Source organism: Leucopleurus acutus (genome assembly GCF_964270905.1).
Source record: "Leucopleurus acutus genome assembly, chromosome: 7".
In the NCBI taxonomy this organism is placed as follows: domain Eukaryota; kingdom Metazoa; phylum Chordata; class Mammalia; order Artiodactyla; family Delphinidae; genus Leucopleurus; species Leucopleurus acutus.
This window is the reverse complement of record NC_139150.1, coordinates 75,056,563-75,080,940: the sequence shown is the minus strand read 5'-3', so window position 1 is coordinate 75,080,940 and position 24,378 is coordinate 75,056,563. Positions and strand designations below refer to the sequence as shown.

The following is a 24,378-nucleotide window of genomic DNA, read 5'->3' as shown; positions in this document are numbered from 1 at the left end:
AGGGAGGAACACTCTGAAACTCATTCTATGAGGCCACCATCACCCTGATACCAAAGCCAGACAAAGATGTCACAAAAAAAGAAAACTACAAGCCAATATCACTGATGAAAATAGATGCAAAACTCCTCAACAAAATACTAGCAAACAGAATCCAACAGCACATTAAAAGGATCATACACCATGATCAAGTGGGGTTTATCCCAGGAATGCAAGGATTCTTCAGTATATGCAAATCAATCAATGTGATACACCATATCAGCAAATTGAAGGAGAAAAACCATATGATCATCTCAATTGATGCAGAAAAAGCTTTCGACAAAATTCAACACCTATTTATGATAAAAACTCTCCATAAAGTAGGCATAGAGGGAACCTACCTCAACATAATAAAGGCCATATATGACAAACCCACAGCCAATATCATCCTCAATGGTGAAAAACTGAAACCATTTTCACTAAGATCAGGAAAAAGACAAGGTTGCCCACTCTCACCACTATTATTCAACATAGTTTTAGCCACAGCAATCCGAGAAGAAAAAGAAATTAAAGGAATCCAAATCAGAAAAGAAGTAAAGCTGTCACTGTTTGCAGATGACATGATACTATACATAGAGAATCCTAAAGATGCTACCAGAAAACTACTAAAGCTAATCAATGAATTTGGTAAAGTTGCAGGATACAAAATTAATGCACAGAAATCTCTTGGACTCCTATACACTAATGATGAAAAATCTGAAAGGGAAATTAAGGAAGCACTTCCATTTACCATTGCAACAAAAAGAATAAAATAACTAGGAATAAACCTACTTAAGAAGACAAAAGACCTGTATGCAGAAAACAATAAGACACTGATGAAAGAAATTCAAGATGATATAAACAGATGGAGAGATATACGATGTTCTTTCATTGGAAGAATCAACATTGTGAAAATGACTATACTACCCAAAGCAATCTACAGATTCAGTGCAATCCCTATCAAACTACCAATGGCATTTTTCACAGATCTAGAACAAAAAATTTCACAATTTGTATGTAACCACAAAAGACCCCTAACAGCCAAAGCCATCTTGAGAAAGGAAAAAAGGAGCTGGAGCAATCAGGCTCCCTGACTTCAGACTATACTACAAAGTTACAGTAATCAAGACAGTATGGTACTGGCACAAAAACAGAAATATAGATCAATGGAACAGGATAGAAAGCCCAGAGATTAACCCATGCACATATGGTCACCTATCTTTAATAAAGGAAGCAAGAGTATAAAATGGAGAAAAGATACCCTCTTCAATAAGTGGCACTGGGAAAACTGGACAGGTACCCGTAAAAGAATGAAATTAGAACACCATACACAAAAATAAACTCAAAATGGATTAAAGACCTAAATGTAAGGCCAGACACTATAAAACTCTTAGAGGAAAACATAGGTAGAACACTCTATGACATAAATCACAGCAAGATCCTTTTTGACCCACCTCCTAGAGAAATGGAAATAAAAACAAAAATAAACAAATGGGACCTAATGAAACTTAAAAGCTTTTGCACAGCAAAGGAAACCATAAACAAGACGAAAAGACAACCCTCAGAATGGGAGAAAATATTTGCCGATGAAGCAACTGACAAAGGATTCATCTCCAAAATACACAAGCAGCTCATGTAGCTCAATATCAAAAAAACAAACAACCCAGCCCAAAAATGGGCAGAAGACCTAAGTAGACATTTCTCCAAAGAAGATATACAGATTGCCAATAAATACATGAAAGGATGCTCAACATCACTAATCATTAGAGAAATGCAAATCAAAACTGCAATGAGATATCACCTCACACTTGTCAGAATAGCCATCATCAAAAAATCTAGAAACAAGAAATGCTGGAGAGGGTGTGGAGAAAAGGGAACCCTCTTGCACTGTTGATGGGAATGTAAATTGATAGAGCCACTATGGAGAATAGTATGGAAGTTCCTTAAAAAATGAAAAATAGAACTACCATATGACCTGGCAATACCACTACTGGGCATATACCCTGAGAAAACCATAATTCAAAAAGAGTCATGTACCACAATGTTCACTGAAGCACTATTTACAATAGCCAGGACATGGAAGCAACCTAAGTGTCCATCAACAGATGAGTGGATAAAGAAGATGTGGCACATATATGCAATGGAATATTACTCAGCCATAAAAACAAACAAACTAGAGTCTGTCATACAGAGTGAAGTAAGTCAGAAAGATAAAAACAAATACCGTATGCTAACGCATATATATGGAATCTAAAAACAAAATTGTTTCGATGAACCTAGGAGCAGGACAGGAATAAAGATGTAGATGTAGAGAATGGACTTGAGGACACGGGGAGGGGGAAGGGTAAGCTGGGGCGAAATGAGAGAGTAGCCTTGACATATATACACTACCAAATATGAAATAGATAGCTAATGGGAAGCAGCTGCATAGCACAGGGAGATCAGCTTGGTGCTTTGTGACCACCTAGAGGGGTGGGATAGGGAGGGTGGAGGGAGACACAAGAGGGAGGCGATATGGAGATATATATATACATATAGCTGATTCACTTTGTTATACAGCAGAAACTAACACAACATTGTAAAGCAATTATACTACAATAAAGATGTTAAAAAAAATAGCTGATAGAGAAAACCTGAGGATACCAATGGGACAAAGAAAGAAGGAAGGAAAGAAGAGAGAGAGAGGAAAAACCATTAAGTTTTGGGCTCAGGTCAAAATAAACTATTAAAGACTATGGTATAACCCCTCCACTTCTTTCCCTTATTTAAATTCAAATAAAGATAAATTCAATGTATTTTTATGAGAAACAGCATGTAGAGCATGATCCTATCTTTTAACAATTATTCTTTTGTGATTAGCTACCTTTCCTTCTATCTCCGTTTTATACGTGCATAAAGAGATGTCTGAAATGGGATGATGAGGGTTGTTTAGTTTTGTTACATCTTGTCTTAAAATTTTTCTCTTAGTATTTTATTTATAACTTGGATTTAGGGCCTGTACATGTTTTACCAAAACACAAGTAACTATTGAAATTATGCATTTATTACGAGTGTCAGGTGAAAACTATTGAATACAATTCTCTATGATTGGCAGACCCATCATTCCTTGCATATTTCAAACATGTTCCAAAGAATCAGCACTGAGAACAGGGCTTGCTTGATTTTACTTCTTAAGCCCTAGGTAGGCCCCAAGAGAACCAAGAAGTGTTTAGTGCTATAACATTTTCTGTAAAAATACTCTGGTCTGAATTATAAATTTGCAGAAATCACCATTTCCCTCTAATGTCCCTCTAGCTACATTCCCTTGCGCAAGCTGTATAGCACAGAGGGCAAGGAAGTGCAATTTCAGACAGACCTCAGAGGGAAGGCTCTCCAGGAGCTGCAGTTCTTCCCACCCCCGGGGTCCTTTTTCACTAATTACATTCAACAGGTTTTACCAATCACAAACACTGGAGAGGATGAAGAGGTACAACCCTCCAGTTATGAAATAAATAAGCCACGGGGATGTAATATACAGCATATGGAATGTAGTCAAGATTATTGTAATCACTTTGTATGGAGACAGATGGTTACTAGCCTTATTGTGGTGATCATTTCATAATATATGCAAATGTCAAATCACTATGTAGTGCTCTTGAAACTAACATAATATTGTACATTACATCAGCTATATTTCAATTTCAAAAAATCGCAAACACTGGGCCTCGTGTGCTTGGCACTCTGGGCGATCTCTATCTCAAAGGGCTTATTCTCTCTGGAGTGGAGGTTAACAGTGGATGTGGAGACATCATAACCTGGATCTGAAAAGTAAAAGAAAACTCGGACTACCATAGTGTCATCCAAGCTAAAAGAGGGTTCGTTCTGAGAGAGAGTGGAGTGTGGTTCCTGGAGCGCCCACTGCACCATGCAGGGCTGTCTCCACTAAGCTGGGTCCTCTGTCTTCCTCCTGCATGGAATCACATTCATATCCCTCAGAGCTTCAGTTGCTGGATGGGGAGTGCTGATGGGCTAAGTTCACCTAAGTTTTCATGATAGATAACAGATCAACGGGTTATCCTTCCAAGGGGCATTTTCATTCCAAGGACCTCTTTAGAGATGGTGACGCCTACCAGCCTATTATATCACATGATGCGAATATGGGGTAGATATCGTAAGACAGTGGGGCTTTTCTGATACTCTCCAGAAATAATTCTATGTAAATACCTGTCCACTCTACCAACCTTGAGATTCAGAAAGAGTCATCAGTTCATGAGAAAAGGTTGGATTGCTTGACCCTATGTTGTTCTCTGCAAAGATGTCCACCTGGTAAGCTGTTTGGGGCTCTAGGCCCTTGAGCTGATACTGGGTGATGGTGGCATTCTTGATCTTCACATCAATGTGCTGGTCTTCATTCTTGCCCTGAACCTTGTAACGGATGATAATAGAAGAAATAGAATAGCCATCCAGGATTGTCCAAGAGATCACAGCTGAGGAGTCTGTGATGTTGGAAATCTTGATGTTTTCTGGTTGAGGAGGGAGAACTAGAAATTTAAAACAAACAAACAATATATTACTTAAGATATATTACCATCTCTTTGATTATTATGCTTCTGAGAGAGGGTTAATATCAGCTCATAAACCACGAATGGCTAGTAAGTGTTATTTCAGAGGGTAACTCCAATCAGTTGGTAGTGAACTCGACGCAGACTTGACATGTGGCTGGAGACAAGAAAATGGCAACACACACACATCACATATTTGCCATCCTTAAACTAAATTAAGACCTGGGAAATTCTGTTACTCCACAAACTGCTATTACACTGTTTTTGATACTGAGGAAAACAGAAAAATGTTGAGAGCTGACATTTATATAGGCCCTTCCATATAGTAACTCACTGACTCCTCATAACAATCTTACTGTAAGTATTGAGGCTCAGAGAGATTAAGTGACTTGGCTGAGGTCACACAGCTTTTAAGAAATAGATTCAAGTAGAAGAAATAAGATTCCTATTAGTCTGTAGTTAGCCACTGGTCCATAGGGCCTATCCGTATTAAGCACTTGTTAGAAAATATGTTAAGCACTTAGCAGACATATTCAAAAAGCAAGATGGAGACTATATATGCATGTGCACACTTATGGATGTACTTAATGTATTAAAATTATACAACATTGAATGGAAAGATACATAATAAACTCATAATTTTGGTTGTCTCTGGGGAGAGGGGGAGAGAATTAGATTGGGGATGATGGTCAAAGAGGATTTTGGTATATCTGTATTGTGGAATTACTTCCACAAAAAGGCTGAAAGCAAATATGACAAAATGTTAAGAGTTGTTAATTCTGTGTGGTAGAAATGTAGGTTTTTGTTGTATTATTCTCTGCATTGTCCTATAACTTCTAAATGTCAGAATTTTTTAAAGATGAAGAAGACATCCCTAAACACAGACAAAACCGTTGAGACTTCCACATGTTATGGATACAAGAAGAGAGTGCCAGGAAAAACAAGAGCCAGTTTACACACCTGTTACTGGGGAGGTGGCAACTCAGCTGCAGAAAAGAACCTCTGACTTTGGGATTTGACAAGAGACCACAGGATCCTAGCAGAAGTGACGGCTGGTGTGACCCAGAAACGCCTAGTCTTTCCAAGGACTCCAAAATGCACAGACAGTTCTAATGCAGTGAATCAAAATAGAACTCTCTGGCTCATGACGAAAAAGCTTTCAATTCTACAAAGAAACCCTAGAAGTTCCAACTAATTTTTAATGACCAATATGAGATTGAGAGAAGCCTGAACTGAAGAATATTTTGAAAGAAAAGTTGTTTTATTACTCTCAAATATATATTACTCTCAAGTATATATATATATATATATATATATATATACTGTAATGCCAAGAATTGTCTGTTTTGAAGATTTTTCAAGCAGAGTTCTTTGGCTTTTAAGATTAGATGAATTAGATGAATCATCATCTGTGTGCAACAATCCTAAAAACTGTCATATAACAGATTCAACAAGCCCTAGAAAACCTTATTCATGTCATTAATTTACTTAATAAGTAACTCTATAGAAAGGAAAGGTAAACTTTAGCACAGTCCTGCCTGAATTATCACAAATCCAAACACATGAAGCGTTCGTATATATTACAGGTTGCTAAAATGATTTGATGTGTTGGTGGGGGGCGCTAATGAGCCTCCATTCACAACTAACTGCCTTTTATGGTTTCTAAGAAGCAGACTTGAAGTGACGGGAGCTAAGTCTAAATGGCAGCAGCCAAGTGTCATTCAGGCAAGGCTGGGGCATCATGAGGTACTTACTGTCGCTGAGGGTCCAAGCGATGAGATTTTCGCTCCATTCCCCCTGGGCCTTGGTGTTGACTCTGGCTCGGACTATGTACTGCTCCCTGGGCTGTAAATTGTTAAGGAGCACTGAAGTCAGGTTGCCTGGCACTTTAATATTCTGCTGATCACTATTCATGAGCACAGACCTCCTCTCAACTTCAACATAAAAGTCATCTTCTGAGCTTGGAAATATGGGTTGCCAGGTCAAATTTAGAGTGGTCTGACTTTTTGGTAGGAGACTGAGACCTCTTGGAGGAGGAAGACCTAGGAGAAACCAGAATAATCACTGTTTTTATATAGGGTGAAGGTAACAACAGCCCCAAAGGACAGCTTTATAGGATAACCCTGGCTCCTAGAATAATATACACTTTCACAAGCTATCAAAGAAACACATGCTAGCAGCCACGTAATACTTTTCCTTTTTCCTACCAGAATAGCAAAGCTTTAAAATATTCTAGTATGTAGCTTGAGTAATTGTAAGACAGGAATACAACCCCTTTGAAGGACAACTTGGGAATATTTTTCAAGAGCTCTAGAAATGATCATATACTTTGGGAGTATAGTCTGACTACCAAGGATTTATCCTGAAGAAACAACTCAAAGGAAGCGAAAAGCTAGGTGCATGAAGATGTCCATTACAACATTATTTATAATAACAGACAATCATAAGAAACCAAAATGCTCAAAATAGGAAAATGCTTTAATAAATTATGATATAGCCATCCAAGGAATTAAAAGTTTATTGGAAAAAGTACAAAAGCCCCTCCAAAACTTAAAACACACGAGAAAAAACTCTGCTTACCACTTGGTAAAAACCATGTCTACAGCTGGCGAAAAAGGAAGGAAACTGATAAAAATGGAAACACTGGATTTGCCAAGGTTCTGGGGTTGTAGGTTCAGTGTTTCTGTTCCCATTTTGAGTAATATATTTTAAAGCAATTTCAGGGTTACTTCCCCTTAGCAAGGACAATTTCAGACATGACAACACTGTGATGGCTGGGCCAGGCCTCGCACTGCTCTGATCACATCAAGGTTTGACTCTAACCACACGCCAACTCTGACTCCAAGAACCTGGGCTACCAGAGAGGTAACTGAATAGAAACAATATGGGTTTTGAAATCAAAGAGGCAGGAGCATGCCCCTTTAGTTTTGTGACCTTGGGAAAATTCATAACCTCTACGAGTTCACATGTAGCATGAAATGAAAATACTCATCTTCCAGACTCAGGAGGAGAAATGAGATAGTGAAGGTGAAAGTGCTTGGAAGGTGTTAGGGGCTCTGTCAACATTTTCTCTCTCTTTTCCTTCCTTCCTTCATAAAATATATTGGGCCAATGGACAGTGGAGGAATCTGTAAATTTTCAGTTAATATTAGTATATTGATATTTTAAACTTCAGATATAAAGTATTTTCAAAACATAGAATAGTGATCCTCTACTCATGCATTCTTGGTGGGGACATTATTGCCCCTAAGGGGGCAAAAATTGGTTCTTGGGGTATGAGAAAATTTTAGAGAATGACAATTGTTTATGAAGGCCCACAATATATAAACAGATCTGTGGTATTACAATCCATGGCAGAAGAGACATTAAGACAAAATAGAGATTTTGTCTTAAGGACAAAACTATCTAAGAAGTTCTTTAGAGGGTGATAATTTAAAAAATTACAATAAGATAAAGAATCTGAAAAAGAATGAATATACGTATAACAATCACTTTGCCGTACACCTGAAACTAACACAACGTTGTATATCAACTATATTCCAATAAAATGAAAAAAAAGTTTAAAAAAATTAAAAAATAAAATAAAAAGGTTGAGAAACTTGGTTAGAGGTGAGAGGAAGGGTCTGTTTCCACCCAATGGGAGAGGGACTCTCACTGGTCAGTTCTGACCACCCTTAGATGTGGGAGAACCAGTCATCAGGTCCTGCCACCTGCTGGGCATTATGCTCCAGGTCTTATTGGTCTTTTCTCCATAACCTTTGCAAATTGAGAGAGGTGATGTCACCTCCTTTTGCTCTTCTCTAAAGTTTAAGTTCCGAAATAAGCCACCTGGAGTGGGTAGATAGGCTTACGATGACAGCAGACAGAGGGAGGACTGATGGTGTGCAGCAAACATGTAAACCTTCTACGCCTGTGCCTGGTACAGAGGAGCAACCCCATAAATGGTCCTTTCCCTCCCTTTGGGAGCATAACTTACCCTTCACCCCTCCCAACCTGCCCTCTCTCTGCCGTGTGTTCAGAGTATCTTCTCTCCCCTCCCCTCCCGGCCTTCCCAGCCTTTATCACTCAACCAACACACTTATAAATAGTGCAGCTGCCAAATGAATTTAAAAACAAACATCAGCAAAATTCAAATGCTGGGAAAAGATGAACCTTCAAGAATTCCCTTCCCGCCCACCCCTGAGAACTACTTTGAAATAGATTCCAAGACATCTCTAAATACATCCTGGCTGGAACATATTCTGAGAGCTGAAGACAGCACAGTACGGGTCTGTGAAGTGTTTTATGTTCTGTTCCATAAATACTTTCCATCTGAGTCAGATTATGGCCTTCCGCTTTTGATTCATCAGCACCGCTCTAAAGAGAGAATTAACTACCATTCGCCTTTTAGCAGCAACCTGATGACACATGAGGGGCCCCTTGGATCACAGTCATGGAGATTCCTTTATCCTCTAAGTCATATGTAGTCTCCAGTGTTATTTTTGGTATTTACTACCTGGTGGGTTCCCAGGAAGCCATTCCTTACTTGTGCAATGTTTCTACAAGCATCAGAGTAGCTACTGAGTTTCATTTGGTTCTTTAAGGATGCTGCTGGTCAGATGAACCCTAGGTGGGGAGTGTGGAGGGGAGAGTCTCTGTTAGGGATGCACAACCCCTGCAGAAGAGCCTGATGTTCTTCCTAGCTTCTCACTAAATCATTCCATATCCTTCTGCTTTTAGTAAATGGACTAAAAATAGGAAAACTCATCAACTGGGATAAGGACGTCATGCCTTTGGACTCCCGGGTAAAATATACCTGGATATTTTGCTTCTCCCAGGAGAAACAAAAAGATATCAAGTCTGAGGATCTAGTATGGCAATGTACCTGATGCGTTACCATGGGCAAGTTATTAACCCCTCTGGGACTCTACTTTCTCCAGTTGCAGCGAGGGGGGAGCTACTCTTCATTGTGGTGTGTGGGCTTCTCATTGCGGTGGCTTCTCTTGTTGCGGAACGCGGGCTCTAGGTGCATGGGCTTCAGTAGTTGTGGCATGTGGGTTCAGGAGATGTGGCACTTGGGCTCAGGATTTGTGGCACACAGGCTTCAGTAGTTGTGGCTTGCCGGCTCTAGAGCGCAGGCTCAGCAGTTGTGGCGCACGGGCTTAGTTGTTCCACAGCATGTGGGATCTTCCAGGACCAGGGCTCAAAGCTGTGATCCCTGCCTTGGCAGGTGGATTCTTAACCACTGCGCCATCAGGGAAGCCCAGAACTGCTGTTCTGTAGGTAAAAGCCTTTCATTCTATTTGATGTTTTCACTATGTGCGTGAATGACTTCGAAAAACTAGAAATTGCTTTCGAAAGTAAATAAACTGGGACTTCTGGAGTACATATGCGGCAAGAGCCTGTCTTGGGCCCTTAAGATGGAAACAGGAAGCTGGTGGTAAAACTCGGGAGCCAAGACGGAGCACAGTTGCTGCTAAGTAAATCCCAACTCCTAAGGGATGTCCCTGCCTTCCTGAAGGGTCATCTGCTTCCTTCTCTGTCCCGGTGGATTGCTGCAGACTCCCTCCCCCAGGGAGACAGACCAGGAGTGCAGCCCAAATAAAGGACCAGTTTGGCTCCAAGTTGCTAGCCTTCCTGTCACTTTCCCACCCATTCAAAAGCAAACCCCTTTCCACCACCATCCCACTCACCCACCACCACCCTTCCTGGTCTTCCTTCCTCTTTCCCCTTCCTCCCCCACCCACCCAGCTCCTGAATAAATGCCTGTTTGCTTCCACTGACCGATAGAAGCTGTTGTGAACCGCCTCACGGGTCCAGGATGCCCTTCCCCGCCCTCTCCACGCCGGACCAGCTGCACGCAGAGCTCGTATTCTGTCCGAGGTTCCAAATAGTTGAGGGTAACAATCTCATTTGTCACTGAGAAGAGGGAAAGTTCAGGAAACTTAAGTTGGCAATCTTTTACATTCTTTAAACTGGAATGTTGTTATTGTGAGGTGAACTAATGTTTGGTTTTTAAAAATACAATGTCTGGGTAGAACAGAGAGGCAATCCCATCTTCAGGGCCTCAGTGTTCCTAATAGAAGGAAAATAAGGCTTTTTCATGTAAGTATCTCTGTGCCACTTACACATTTCTGCTCTAGTGTGTTTGTCTTTTCATTTGTAGAGTAAAACCACGCAAATCTTCAACTATATGGAATACCAATCAGATTTAGGGGAAAAACTCAATTAGAATAATACAAAATAACCTCTGTTTTCAAGTACCTACAGTGATGGCAATCAACCTATCAAGAGAAGAGACTCTTTGAGGGTATGCTTACAATGACTAGACAGTGAACTTGTGATGGTCATGTCCTAACAAATGAAGCATTCTGAAGTACTTGAAAATAGATCCCATAAGCAAATGACATATGCTTCTTTTCTCCTTAGCTATTCTATTTTGCCACTGTTTCTCTGTGGATATTGCAAAGGTAGATTTTTGCCTTACCATATGGTAAATTCCTCGTCGGTAAGAAAACGTATTGGACCGTGTTTAAGGGTTTTTAGAAGACCACTTCGTAGATGTCCACAAAGAGAGGATGGATTATGAACACCATGTTTTTTTAAAAAGCTGCTTTTTAAAAAGACCTAGCCATCCACAACAGAAACAGCAGTCCAGCAAATCAGCCTTATGTTGCTGGGATTCTGAATTTTGGCTGAATCTTCAAGAGAATGTGAAGAGCTCAGTAACGATACCAAGACATTATTCAATATACCCAAATCACCTAGTATTATTAAGCCCAAACCCCTCTTTTTCTTCTCCTTTTCTGTAACTTTGATTATCGACAGCTCATGGGTAGAGGGCGCTTTTTAGGAAATCACAGCCATGGTGAGACTAAAGTATTGGTGGCGGGCTGCACATTCCCTACAAGCATGACAGCGGCAGGTCTCGCTATAAGATGGTGCGATTAAAGCAGCCGGCTCAATAGATGATGCTCAGCTTTCTTTTTTAAAAAAAATGTGATTTTTGCATCATCATGCAACAAACAGAATTGTCATTTTTGTTTCAAAATAAATCTAATTTACAAATAAATAAATTTAACTGTTTTCATGAACTTTTGACATTTTATTACACTTTGGGTTTTTTTCCCCAAAAGTTGGGGGAGGGGCATGTACCTCTCTTTGCCCACATCCCCTCCTCTTCCTGCCACAGCCCAAACTTTCTGGTCCAAATTCCTCTCAGAACCTCTGTGAGTTAGGAGCCTGCAGGCAGGGCAAGACTCAAATACGAAAAAGAATAAACAACTTGATACAGCAGCAACAATCACCCCTCAGATGTAAGCAAATTAAGTCTCTGCCTTTCCAGCAGGCCCTGGACTTTCCTGTTACCCTATTCATGGCATAAACTTGTATCTTTCACCATGACCAAGCAAGATAGAGTCAAAAAGGGATTAGAGATCCAGAGAAGCCTGGAAAGGAAATATTGATGCAGATAGTAACTCCTGACACAGGTGTGTTCTGTGGCCCATTTTACATCATGACTTCCAAAAAGATAGCCCCAGAACTCAGAGGACCACCCCCCGCCCCCCAACTCCTTCTTGAATACTCTGAAATGGAATCCACTGCTACAGCCCCTAACTGGGGGTAGAGGGTTGAGACTGGGAGAGAAGATTTCTATATTTGGGGAAACATTTTTTTTTCCTGGTGCCCCATCTCCAGCTGGAGGCTTTCCTTTCCAAACCTTACCTTGAATATGCCGCCAAGCCTCATAATGATTAACAGGTTTGTAGAGAAGCTTCTTGGATTTGATTGGTCCATCCCCAAAGTAAGGCTCAGAGCTGATGTTGATGACAGCAAAGTTATGTCCGGTGTCAATCACGTTTGGGGCATTCAAGGGCTTTGGAAGAACTAAATAAAGTGTCAAGAATCAGATCGGTCCTTACACTTTGGGGTTTTACTGCTGTTCTGAGATGGGGGTAGAGGATGAGTGCCTTTACACTCCCAACAAAGCCCTCTTAGCGTTCTCTGCTCAGATTCCATGCAGTTGCCGTCTCTGTGATCTCCTGGTTTGCTCTTGCCCCTCCAACTCACTATCCACAAAGTGCTTTCTTAAAATACGAGCACTCCTCTGCTCAAGACCTCTCAATGGGTTCCCACTACGTTTCGAATAAAATCTAAAATTCATACCATGACCTGCCAGGGATGATAGAGCCCCTGCCTCCTCTCCAACTTCCTCGTTCCCTCACCTAATACCCTCCAGTCCTAGTGACCTTTCAGTTCATTCAACTAACAATGCACCAGGCTCCTTTCTGTCTCTGGTTCTTTGTTGAGGCTGTTCTCCTGCAAGGAATGCTGTAGACCTCCCATGATTCTGCAGTTAATTCTTACTCATCATTCATCTCTCAGCTCTCATGTGACTTCCTCACAGGGGCTATCCCAGAACCTTGGTTAGGTTCACGTGTCATACCCTTCCACAGAACATTTTCCTTCACTGCAATTTTCAGAATTTATTATCCTTAGCAATTTGGTGTGATTATTGAATACCAGTCTTCCTACGAGACCACCAGACTAAGTCTGTCTTTCTGTCTGTCTGTCTCTCGGGTCTCACCGGGCTAAGATTAAGGTGTTAACAAGGGCTGTGTTCCTTTCTGGAGGTTCTAAGGGAGAATTTGTTTCCTTCTTTTCAGCTTCTAAAAAAACATCTGTATTCCTTGACTCATGGTCCCTTCCTCCATCTTCAAAGACAACAGAGTCATGTGTCTCTGACCCTTCTTCCATTGTAATATCTCTTTCTGACAGTCTTTAAAGACTCCTGTGATTAGAGTGGGTTCACCCAGATAATCCAGAAAAATCTCCCCATGTCAAAGACGATGTATCCCCAATGGGACTGAAAGAGCACTCCCAACAAGGTGAAAATTGGTTCTTGGGGAAAGAAAAATTCTTGGATATTACAATGGTTTGTGGCCTTCCTAAGGGCCACAGTATATAAACAGATTTATAGTATGTCCACAATATTAAGCAAATTCTGGTTTGAAAGGAAAGGACATCTTGTCAGGCTGTCAGTACCCCCATTTATTCAATTGTAGAAGTAGCCCAACTTGCTTTGAGTCTTACTGAGCTCCCGTGAGTCAGAGGTCCACCAGAATCCTGGGCCCTGGGTCATCGAGAACACTTATGGGAATGGGGTGGCCAAGAAAGAAGACAGATAGTGAGTCTATCTCTTCTGCTCGTGCGCACACTCCATTCTGCTCATGCGCACACTCCATTGTGTCACTGGACTTCACTTACGAAATTCAAAGATAAAATTTCAAGTTGAAGACAATAGAACATGAAACCAAGTGCAGGGCCCTGTGTGGACAGGTCATAAACCCATGAAGCCAGCCCTGCACATCACTCTTCCTGTATGGCAGGAGGGTTGCTGGGTCCAGCTCACATGCAACGGGAAGGGATTACACAAGGTCATGAATTCCACAAGGCAGGGGTCATTAAGGGACACGTTAGATACTTCCTACATCATCCAATATCATTTGTCTCTTTTGACTTGTTCCTTTCTCCCTTGCACTCTATAAACAGTACCTGTATTTGGAGATAGGGTCTTTAAAGAAGAAATTAAGTTACAATGAGGTCTACAGCCATTCCTAATCCAATATGACTGTTGTCCTTATAAGAAGATTAAACTAGGACACACACACAGAAGGAAGACCATGAGAAGATACAGGGAGAAGACAGCTGTCTACAAGCTAAGGAGCAAGGCCTCAGAAGAAACTAACTCTGCCAACACCTTGATCTCAGATCAAGGTGAGATTACCTTGATCATCTAGCCTCCAGAACATCGAGAAGATTAATTTCTGTTGTTTGAGCCACTCAGCCTAGGGTACTTTGCTACAGCAGCCCTAGCAAACTATTACATATGAATATAACACAATTTACTTATCCTTTCTAACGGTGATGGATATTTGGACTATTAGGAATAAAACTCCTCAGAACATTACTGAAGATTATTTGTTTTTAACATATGAACTCATTTCTTTTGAGCATAAACCTAGGCGTAGAATTATCAGGTCACAGCGTAGGTGTATGCTTAGCTTTAATATATATTGCCAGTTTTCCAAAGTGGTTGCTCCGGTATGTACTCTGGTAGTAAAGTCTAGTACAGTCAGCCTTCTGTATGCAGGTTCTGCATCTGCAGATTCAACCAAGAGCAGATCAACATTCAGGGGGAAAATTTAAAAGAACTCCAGAAAGTTCTAAAAAGCAAAACTTGAAATTTGCCATGTGCCAGCAACTATTAACAAAGTATTTACATTATAGTTACTATTTACATAGTATTTACATTGTATTAGGTGTTACAATAGTCCCCCTTATCTTCAGGTGATACATTCAAAGACCCCAGTGGATGCCTGAAACTGCAGACAGTACCAAACCCTATATACACTATGCTTTTTCCTATACATACATACCTATGGTAAGATTTAATTTATAAATTAGGCACAGTCAGGGAATATTCAAATTGCCAGCATCACATTATTAAGTTAAATAAAGGTTACTTGAACGTAAGCACTGTGATACCATGACAGAGGATTTGGTAACTTAGACATCTTCTAAGTGACTAATGGGTGGCATGCACGAGACAAAGGGAGGATTCACATCCCCCGGCAGGATGGAGTGGGACAGTGTGAGATTTCATTATGCTGCTCAGAACAGTACACAATTTAAAACTTATGAATTGTTTATTTCTGGAATTTTCCATTTAATTTTTTGGGCTGCAGTTGACCGTGGGTAACTTAAACCGTGGAAAGTGAAACCACAGATAAGGGGGGATTATTGTTTAAGTAATCTAGAGATGATTCAAAGTATACAGGAGGATGTGCGTAGGTTGAACGCAAATACTATGCCGTTTTATATAAGGGACTTGAGCATCAATGGAGTTTGGTATCCAGGGAGGTCCTAGAGCCAATCCCCTACAGATACTGAAGGGCAACTGTATCTCTGTATCTATTTTTTTTTAAAATACTATGATTAAAGACACTGCTTAATTTACCTAATGGCTATTTCCATCTTATATCTGTCAATATGACAGTGCAGAGGCACCAGTGACTTAGAACTAGAGAGGTTTCTGTGCACTGATGTTGTGTGCTGTGTCTTTTATTTAAAAAATAAAAATTAGAATCAGTAACTCTTCTGAATCTTGGCAACATGGTTTTTTACTTATTATTATTTACTTCCCATGGGCAGCAAACATTTCAAGAAGCTTAAAAATAACATAATTTGTCTTGTCTGTATACCATTTCCTTTCTTCCAAGAACATGTATGATGTAAGAAATTATTTTGATCGTGTTAATGTCCTACTGAATAAAATAGATCTGGGATTTTCCAGTAATCCAAAAAAACATTAAAGATTCTGAGGTGTTTTATATGGGTTCTCAGGGCAGAGAATCCAACTCTGTGAGGCTGTATTTATGCTCGTACTGTTCTTGACCTTTTTTAAAAATATATATATTCTGGGTAATTACATTCAGTTCATTTACAGAAATTACCTCTGGGAACAACCAAAGCTTCCTAATCAGGTAGTGAAGTAGTTTACATACTAATCAGCTTCTGTTATCTTGCTTCTTTATCTTAACACAGGAGTCTCAGAAAGCAAAATGATCTACAAAAGACGATGCAGGGTTTGGAGTCAAGACCAGGTTCAAAACTAAGATTGGCTGTTTGCCAGATGTGTTACCTTAGACGAGTTACCTAAACCTTCTGAACCTGTTTCTTGAATGATAAAGTGGGGATAACAATACTACTGTACATTGTACTCATAGAATTTAAATAAGATGAATGAGCACTTAGCTCAGTGCCTTTCTAGAATATATACCACAGAGTTGTTAGGTGTTTTTGTCTAAATGAATTAAAAAGTAACTTCCAAATTTAAAATTCCCTGTTGTAGCTCTGTACACCAACCAAGCTAACTTGGATTTACTTCCACTTTATTTCTTCCCTGCAAGCCTCAAAGGTACACACATCCACTTAACTCTGAATTTTGCAATACTAATTCATAGTAGGAAGAATATTCAGAACTCTGAATATGGGAGAAAATCATTCATGTTAATTGTATAGCATAGCCTGGGCTTCATATTAAGTGAGTAGTCCTCAAAATGAAGATTCTCCAAATTATTCTCTACAGTGAATAGGAAGTCACGAGAATGATAAAGTTAAACTTTTTACAAAATAAACTCACTACCAGACACTTTATGCCAGACACAATTCCACTATTTAACAAATCTTCGCAATAACCCTGAGTGGTAGATAAAGTAAGCTGTGTTTACAAATAAAGAAAGGCTCAGAGAGGTCAAATTCATTTGCTCAGGGCCACACCCAAGTTTACTAGCTGTTAGCAATGAAAACCAAACCCAGGGCTTTGTAACTCCAAAGGTCATAAACTTAATCCCTCCTTTCCATTGTAATGCACATAATTTTTTTTTTAAGGCTTAGTGTCCTGGAGAACATCCAAAAGGTATTTTAGTGGTCAGAGAGCATTTCTATTTAGAAGCAGCACCCAGTGATACATAAACACAGCACCATCAAGGTTACAAGCTCTTTCCCTGGAAAATGGACCTTACCTTTAACAGAAACGTTGAAAGGCTTTTCCACCATCCCAGCCACTGTGTTCACACTGCAAACCCAGACTCCTGAGTCAGGGGGCAGGATCCGGTGGATTGTGAAGGTGGCCACTGAGAGATGACCCGTGTGGTTAAAGTCTTTTGGCTGGAAAGGTCAAAAAAAAAAAAAAGCTTCTAGATAGGTATAAACACAAAGGTTCTTAACACTGACCCCATCGCATTGTTAAACAAGGAGTTTTCTAGGGGAGATTAAGAAGATCATTGCAATGCTTGTATAAGCATTGGCTTATTTCCAAAGCTATTGTAGTAGCCCTGAAAGTTTATGTTGGATTGATGCCCTCGCAGATCCTGCTGTTGTATTTGTGTGTTTGGGAGACTGGGGCAAACACTTCCAAGCAAAGAGTCAAAGTCCTTCTAAACTGCTTCTGGTAACATTTGTTCCTTTCTGGTCCAATACAGAGATGGCTGGGTAAGAAGACAAAATGGCTTCCTAAAGTGTTTGAGGGGCTGCCGAGTATGGTATTGTGGAAAAAGTCAGGGCTCCGAAGACACGTGGACCTGAGTTCACATCCCAGCTCTGCCACTTTTGACCAATTCCTTAGTTACTTAACTTCACGCAGCCAGTTTCCACTTCTGCAAAAAGGGGACAGGTAATGTAGAGTAAGATGTGTATAGTATGGTCAGCCCTCACTAGATGGTAGCTGTGACTTCCACTAACTCATGGATACTCCAACAAGATTTTGGAAGCGGTCAGTTGGCTTCTGCTACCGAAAGGATTGTTTGAGTGGAATCAGGGACATCTGACGTGTGAACATTCTACATATCCTGCCCCCAAGAGGTCACTTGGACCTGCCTTCTGGTCAAGTTGATTTTCAGTCATCTTTGAGAGAAAAATAAGATAACTATTTCAAAATCTTAGGTAAGAAAATACATCAATTTCCCGAAGATCACTTGTGACACAGAGAAATTTGAGGTAGTTCCTGTCTCTGCTGCATTTGGGATTGTTGGAACAGGGAAGGGAAACATATCGGAAAAGTAGCTTATTCCTTTCCAGCAAAGAAGAACGTTGTGATAGCACCCTAACCAGTGGTAGACACCAACAGTGAGGACAAAGTGCAGAGGCAGAGACCCAAGGTATGTATTCAGACCTAAGGGATTCCGTGGATCATAGTTTCTGGATTGGAGGTGCGGGATCAGGTCTATCTAGAGTCAAACGGGTTATGCTGAACTCTCCTCTGCTTTTTGTCAAAGCTAACAACACCCTAGCTTAGGAGGATGCACGCCATGAATGGAATCTAGCCTTTAGCAGGGTGAGTGCTACACTGAAAATATCTAGTAGTATAAGGAGGTCAGATTAAGAATACAGCCACTATGGAGAACAGTATGGCGGTTCCTTAGAAAACTAAAAACAGAGCTACTATATGATCCTGCAATCTTACTCCTGGGCATATATCTGGAGAAAACTACAATTCGAAAAGATACATGCACCCCAATGTTCATTGCAGCACTATTTACAGTAGCCAAGGCATGGAAGCAACCTAAATGTCCATTGACAGATGAATGGTAAAGAAGATGTGGTATATTTATACAATGGAATATTACTCAGCCATAAAAAAATGAAATAATGCCATTCGCAGAGACATGGATGGACCTAGAGATTATCATACTAAGTGAAGTAAATCAGAGAAATACAAATATCATATGATATCCCTTATATGTGGAATCTAAAATATGACACAAATGAACTTATGTATGAAGCAGAAACAGAATCATAGACATAGAAAACAAACTTATGGTTTAGAAAGCAAACTTATGGTTACCAAAGAGAAAAGGGGGAAGGGGAGGGATAAATAAGGAGTTTGGGACTAGCAGATACAAACTACTATATATAAAATAGATAAACAACAAGGATTTGTTGTTGTTGGGAACTACATTCAATACCTTGTAATAACTTATAATGGAAAAGAATCTGAAAGAAATATATATGTATAACTGAATTAGTTTGCTGTACACCTGAAACTAACACAACATTGTAAACCAACTATACTTCAATTTTTAAAAAGGCTATAATTTGTTCTACAAAAAAAAAAAAGAAAAAGAATAACTCTTACATGGAGCACTGTCCCATCTGGCTTCACCAGGGTCATTTCTTCATTAGCAGGTAGCGGCCAGCCAGATGCTTTGCAGATGGGGTTAAATTTACCACTGTTTACTTCTATGTGATCTGGCAAATCCTCTATCTTTGGAGTCATCCTTGGCATGCCTGAATGAAGGAAAGAGCACTGTGAAATCTAATCTTTAACACAGCAGAAATAGAAATAATAAAAGTAGCTACCGTTTAGTAAGTCATGCACTGGGCAAGAACTTGGCAAATATTATATTGTTTTATCATCACGTAATAAACTTGTGGGGTGGGTGCTATTGTGGTTCCCATTTTAAAGATGAGGAGACTGAGGCTCTGAGTTCAGGTTGAAGCTCAGATCTTTTTTTTTTTTTTTTTTTTTTTTTTTTTGCGGTGCGCGGGCCTCTCACTGTTGTGGCCTCTCCCGTTGTTGCGGAGCACAGGCTCCGGACGCGCAGGCTCAGAGACCATGGCTCACGGGCCCAGCCGCTCCGCGGCATGTGGGATCCTCCCGGACCTGGGCACGAACCCATGTCTCCTGCATCGGCAGGCGGACTCTCAACCACTGCGCCACCAGGGAAGCCCAAGCTCAGATCTTTATGACTCCAGAATTCACACTCTTTGGCCATAATGATGTACTTTCTCAGTGGACCCAGGAGATACAGTCTCAATATTGAAAAGATCACCAGCACCACATCTCTGCAGATCTTACTGTCCACTCCCTCTCTTGCTTTATAAGGGAATTTTTTTTACAAGAACAAAAACTAGTTCTTCTTTCACTCTGCAAGCCCCCAATACTGCCGATCAACAATATGTCAAGTTTTGATATCTGAGAGATGTCTCATTAATTGGGAAGTCTGCAAGTGGCCGATGATTAATTATATTCACATTTACATCGAAGAAGTAAAGTGGAATAAAACCCCCCCAAATCAATTTCCCATCAATAGCCAAATAAAAAATATTGCTGCCAACATGGGAAGGAAAAAATGTCTCTGGTATCAACAAAGGTATCAGGAGCCCTTGCTTGTTATCTGCAGAGTAGAGAATGAATAATCCTGAAATATAACAATTTTATTCTGAACCGTAAGGTCTTAGAGAATTTGGGAACATGTGTAACTAAATGTAAGACATGACTGAAAACAGTCCAACACTTAGTAAAGAATGTAGGAGACGGAGATGCACTTAAAGCAAATAAGGGAAACATTGGAAAAGTGGCTTAGTCCTTCCCAGCAAAAAAGAACAGCCGTCACCTACATGCTGCTCCACATCAGCGGTGGGTCAAGGTAAACACATCAATATTGATATTTTATATTGATATCCTATTTCTCAGGCCTAGAATGAAACAGGTAAAGTGTATGGAACAGGAGGGAAAAGGATCTAATAGCCACAAAGATAATTCCTTGATATATCTGCAGACTTGGAGAGATTGTGATTAGAAAATTTGCCAGACTGTTCAGCCTACACAATTACTGCCATCGGAATTCTTCAAAGTGCTTTGACATTTTCAAACCATATCTTTCCTTCATTGTCCCCTTGCAGTTTCTGCAGCTGGATGGGGGTGGAGGAACAGCTAGAGGGTGGAAGAGGGTGTGAGGGAAAGGGAGCTGCTCCCCAGAAGCCCGGAACCTGGTTCTAAGTTTGAGATTCTCACACTTTTTGTAACATCAGCCTTAGAACAGAAAGGAGGAAGTGGTGCAGAAAATTCAAATCATTAAGCTTGTTCATTGCCCACTTTCAATCCATGTTCTGGCCCACAGCCTTTCCTTCCCTTCCTAGACCCTCCCAGATTCCCGCCCTGTAACAAAGTCCAAACGCTGGGGAAGAGGAGAAAGTATAAAGCTGACAAGCTAAAGCCTTTGAGAAAACAGTTGGTATTTCCCCACATGTTTGCTCTGATTTTTAAAACTCACAGGCAGAAGTCCATAAATGTCTTATTATTCTGAGTGTAGATTTCACTGGACATGTGTTATTTATATTTGACTGAAAAAGTAATATATGTTTTTTATTTTTAAATTTTGAAAATATGCTTCTTTGGATTTTAAAAAGTATATTCTAGGGTAAGCGTTAGCAAACTTTCTTGAAAGGACTAGATAATAAATATTTTCAGCTTTGCAAGCCCTATGTTCTCTGTGGTAACTCCTCAACCCTGTTGTGTAAGAGCAACCTTACACGATATATTGTAAACAAATGGGCATGGCTGTATTCCAATAAATTTTTTTTTATGAGAACAGATAGATGTTCTATCTATCTAAAAAGGAATGAGATACATACTGACATGTGCTACAATACAGATAAACTTCAAAAAAAGTATGGTAAGTGAGAAAAGCCAGCCACAAAAGACTATGTATTTTATGATGCCATTTATAGAATAGGAAATATCAAGAATAAGTAAATCTGTACAGGCAGAAAGTAAATTAATGGTTGCCAGGTGCTGGGAGGAGGAAAGAATGGGAGTTACTGCTAATAGGTACACACTTTCTTTTGGTAAAATGAAAACATTCTAGATTATGGTGCTGGTTGCACAACTCTGTAAAAGCATTCAGTTTTACGTTTTAAAGGGATGAACTTCATGGTATAAAAATTATACCTCAATAAAACTGTTTTTAAAAAAAAGTACACAAGGGACTTCCCTGGTGGCACAGTGGTTAAGAAACTGGCTGCCAATTCAGGGGACATGGGTTCGAGCCCTGGTCCGGGAAGATCCCACGTGCTGCGGAGCAACTAAGCCCATGTGCCACAACTACTGAGCCTGAGCTCTAGAGCCAGGAGCCACAACTACTGAGGCTGCGAGCCACAACTCCTGAAGCCCACGTGCCTAGAGCCCATGCTCTGCAACCAGAGAAGCCACTGCAGTGAGAAGCCCGCGCACCGCAACAAAGAGTAGCCCCCGCTCGCTGCCCGTGCGCAGCAACAAAGACCCAGCACGGCCAAAAATAAATAAATGAAATAAATAAATTTATTTTAAGAAAATAGTACACCAGATTTGGTTTGTGGGTGTTTGCTGACTTCTGCTCTACGGTAATTCTGAACTAGAATTATTTAAAACTTCATTTTGAGGATAATATTTTTCATTTTTTTCCTTTCATTATATCTTTCTTTTAAAAAATATTTTTTATCCAAATCCCTTCCACATAATTCTTCCACTGTTGTGGATATCCAGGGAAAAGGCTGGTCCTAGAGAAGAGAGCAAAAGAGGTAGGCAGAGTTCTCAGCTGGCCAGTTATCACTTAATGTGCTACGAAGAACACATGGTTTATTCCTTAGTGGAAAGGCCAGTGTGAGAGTCCATAGAAAAGATTCAGAAAGCTGTCCTTTAGAACATGGGATATATTCTTCCCTACTTCAGGGTGGAAACAGAAGGAGTTTAAGAATCTTGGGCTAGTGGGGCAAGAATTATGCCAGAAGAGCTTGGTTCAGACATGCTGAACCTGGCCCTGACTACAGTGTTACCTTGCTTTACCTTCTTTCTCACACTGGAGCCCTTGGTGTCCCGGAGAGCAGAGGCATCCTTGGAACCGATCACACATCTCCCCATTGGTGCAACTGCACCTAAGCTTACAGTCTGGTCCATAATAACCAGGCTGGCATGCTGTAAACAAAGACATCAAAAACCAGTGTTAAGATAGGGAAGGAGGAAAACTCAGGCTATAGGTGGCTAGTTTTACTGTTTTTCTCCAAGCTACCAAGTAGTATTAATTATCTGAATTACCAAGAAGTTAAAGGGTTGAGGAATTCTGCTTCCAGGAGAGTTGAATAAGCTCCTACCGGGTCACCCTTCTCAAAAATAACAACTCTCTTTTAAAAACAACTACCTGAAAGCACTGAAGAGTGATGGGAGGAGGGACAGAGGGGACCACACAGGTTCTGAGGGGAACTGAAATTTGGAAGATGGGAATGGTGTGCTCCCCATTTTCAGCTTTTAGTCTAATGGTTGGTACAGTTGACATTGTGTGGGGAAGCTAGGACTCCAAAGAAAACCTGTAGTCTTACAGACAGAGGAATCTTAGAGGACAGAGTCAAAGCAACTACAGCCTCTGGAAAGTGAGAGGGAAAATCTAGAAAGGAAGAGCCGAGGGAGGAAGTCCCAAATCTTTGGCTGACCCCAGAACCACACATGTTAAGTGCAGACTTGAAGCAACCCAGCTACGGCTAAAAGGAATGAACTGAGTTTGAGTTGATGCCTGAGAGTCAGAGTTTGCAGTTTGAGTCATACCAAGCTGATTGCCTGACAGTACATAATGAAACAAAATCAACATTCTTCAGAGAAATATATCATATTCCAAGTCTCCTCAATGTAACATTCACAATGTCCAAAATACAATCAACATAAGAAGAAATGGAAAATTCTGACCCATTCTCAAGGGAAAAGAAAATCAACAGAGACCAACCTGGATGACCCAGATGTTGGAAATAGCAGCTACAATAACTATGCTCAGTGAAGTAAAGGAAAATATGCTCACATCAAATGAAACAATTAGAAATCTCAGCAGAGAAATATAAACTATATAACATAACCAAAAAGGCATTCTAGAACTGAAAAACATAATATTTGAAATAAAGATTTCACTGTATGGATGTAGCAACAGAATGGCGACGACAGAAGAGTCAATGAACTTAAAGCTAGATCAATAGGTATTCAGTCTGAAGAGTACAGATAGGGAAAAAGAAAAAAATGATTGGAGCCTCAGGGACCTAAGGGACAATATCAAAAGGTCTAACATACGTGTAATTGTAGGTCCAAGGAAGAAGTCTGGGAGAACACTAAAATATCTCAATTCATAAAATCTTAGTGATTTCTTGAGCCAGATGTGGGCTGGAATGTTAATAAAGGTACTCCTATAAATTTGGGTCTAGAGACATATTCACCATGAAGTTAATGAAGCTTATGTTCTAGACTCCTCACATGCACGTAACCCTTCTGGGCCCTAGCAAAGTTTTCATATATGCACATGTTTTTTAAAATTTGTGTATGATTTTTTAATAGTCTTTAAGGAGGAACTGGATCTACCCCTACTCGGAGGCACCTTTTACTTTAAGGTGTACATTTCTGAGACCATGTGGGATTCCTCTACGGCTAAGGCTCCCTCAGTGTTCCACGGGGGGGCAGATACAGCATTTAGAGGGAACTGACTGA

At 40.3% G+C, this 24,378-nt stretch overlaps 1 protein-coding gene across 1 annotated transcript in view; it reads right to left on the bottom strand.

The window, feature by feature from the left end:
* TEK (TEK receptor tyrosine kinase) overlaps positions 1-24,378 on the bottom strand; it is a 103,965-nt gene that overhangs the window by 22,235 nt on the left and 57,352 nt on the right. The window contains exons 7-13 of the mRNA XM_082843548.1: positions 22,705-22,833; positions 19,234-19,385; positions 17,123-17,267; positions 12,261-12,422; positions 10,320-10,454; positions 6,311-6,598; positions 4,236-4,535 (exon numbers count right to left, since the gene is read on the bottom strand). Of these exons, the coding sequence (XP_082699674.1) occupies positions 4,236-4,535; positions 6,311-6,598; positions 10,320-10,454; positions 12,261-12,422; positions 17,123-17,267; positions 19,234-19,385; positions 22,705-22,833 (1,311 nt within the window). The remainder of the gene's footprint in view (positions 1-4,235; positions 4,536-6,310; positions 6,599-10,319; positions 10,455-12,260; positions 12,423-17,122; positions 17,268-19,233; positions 19,386-22,704; positions 22,834-24,378) is intronic.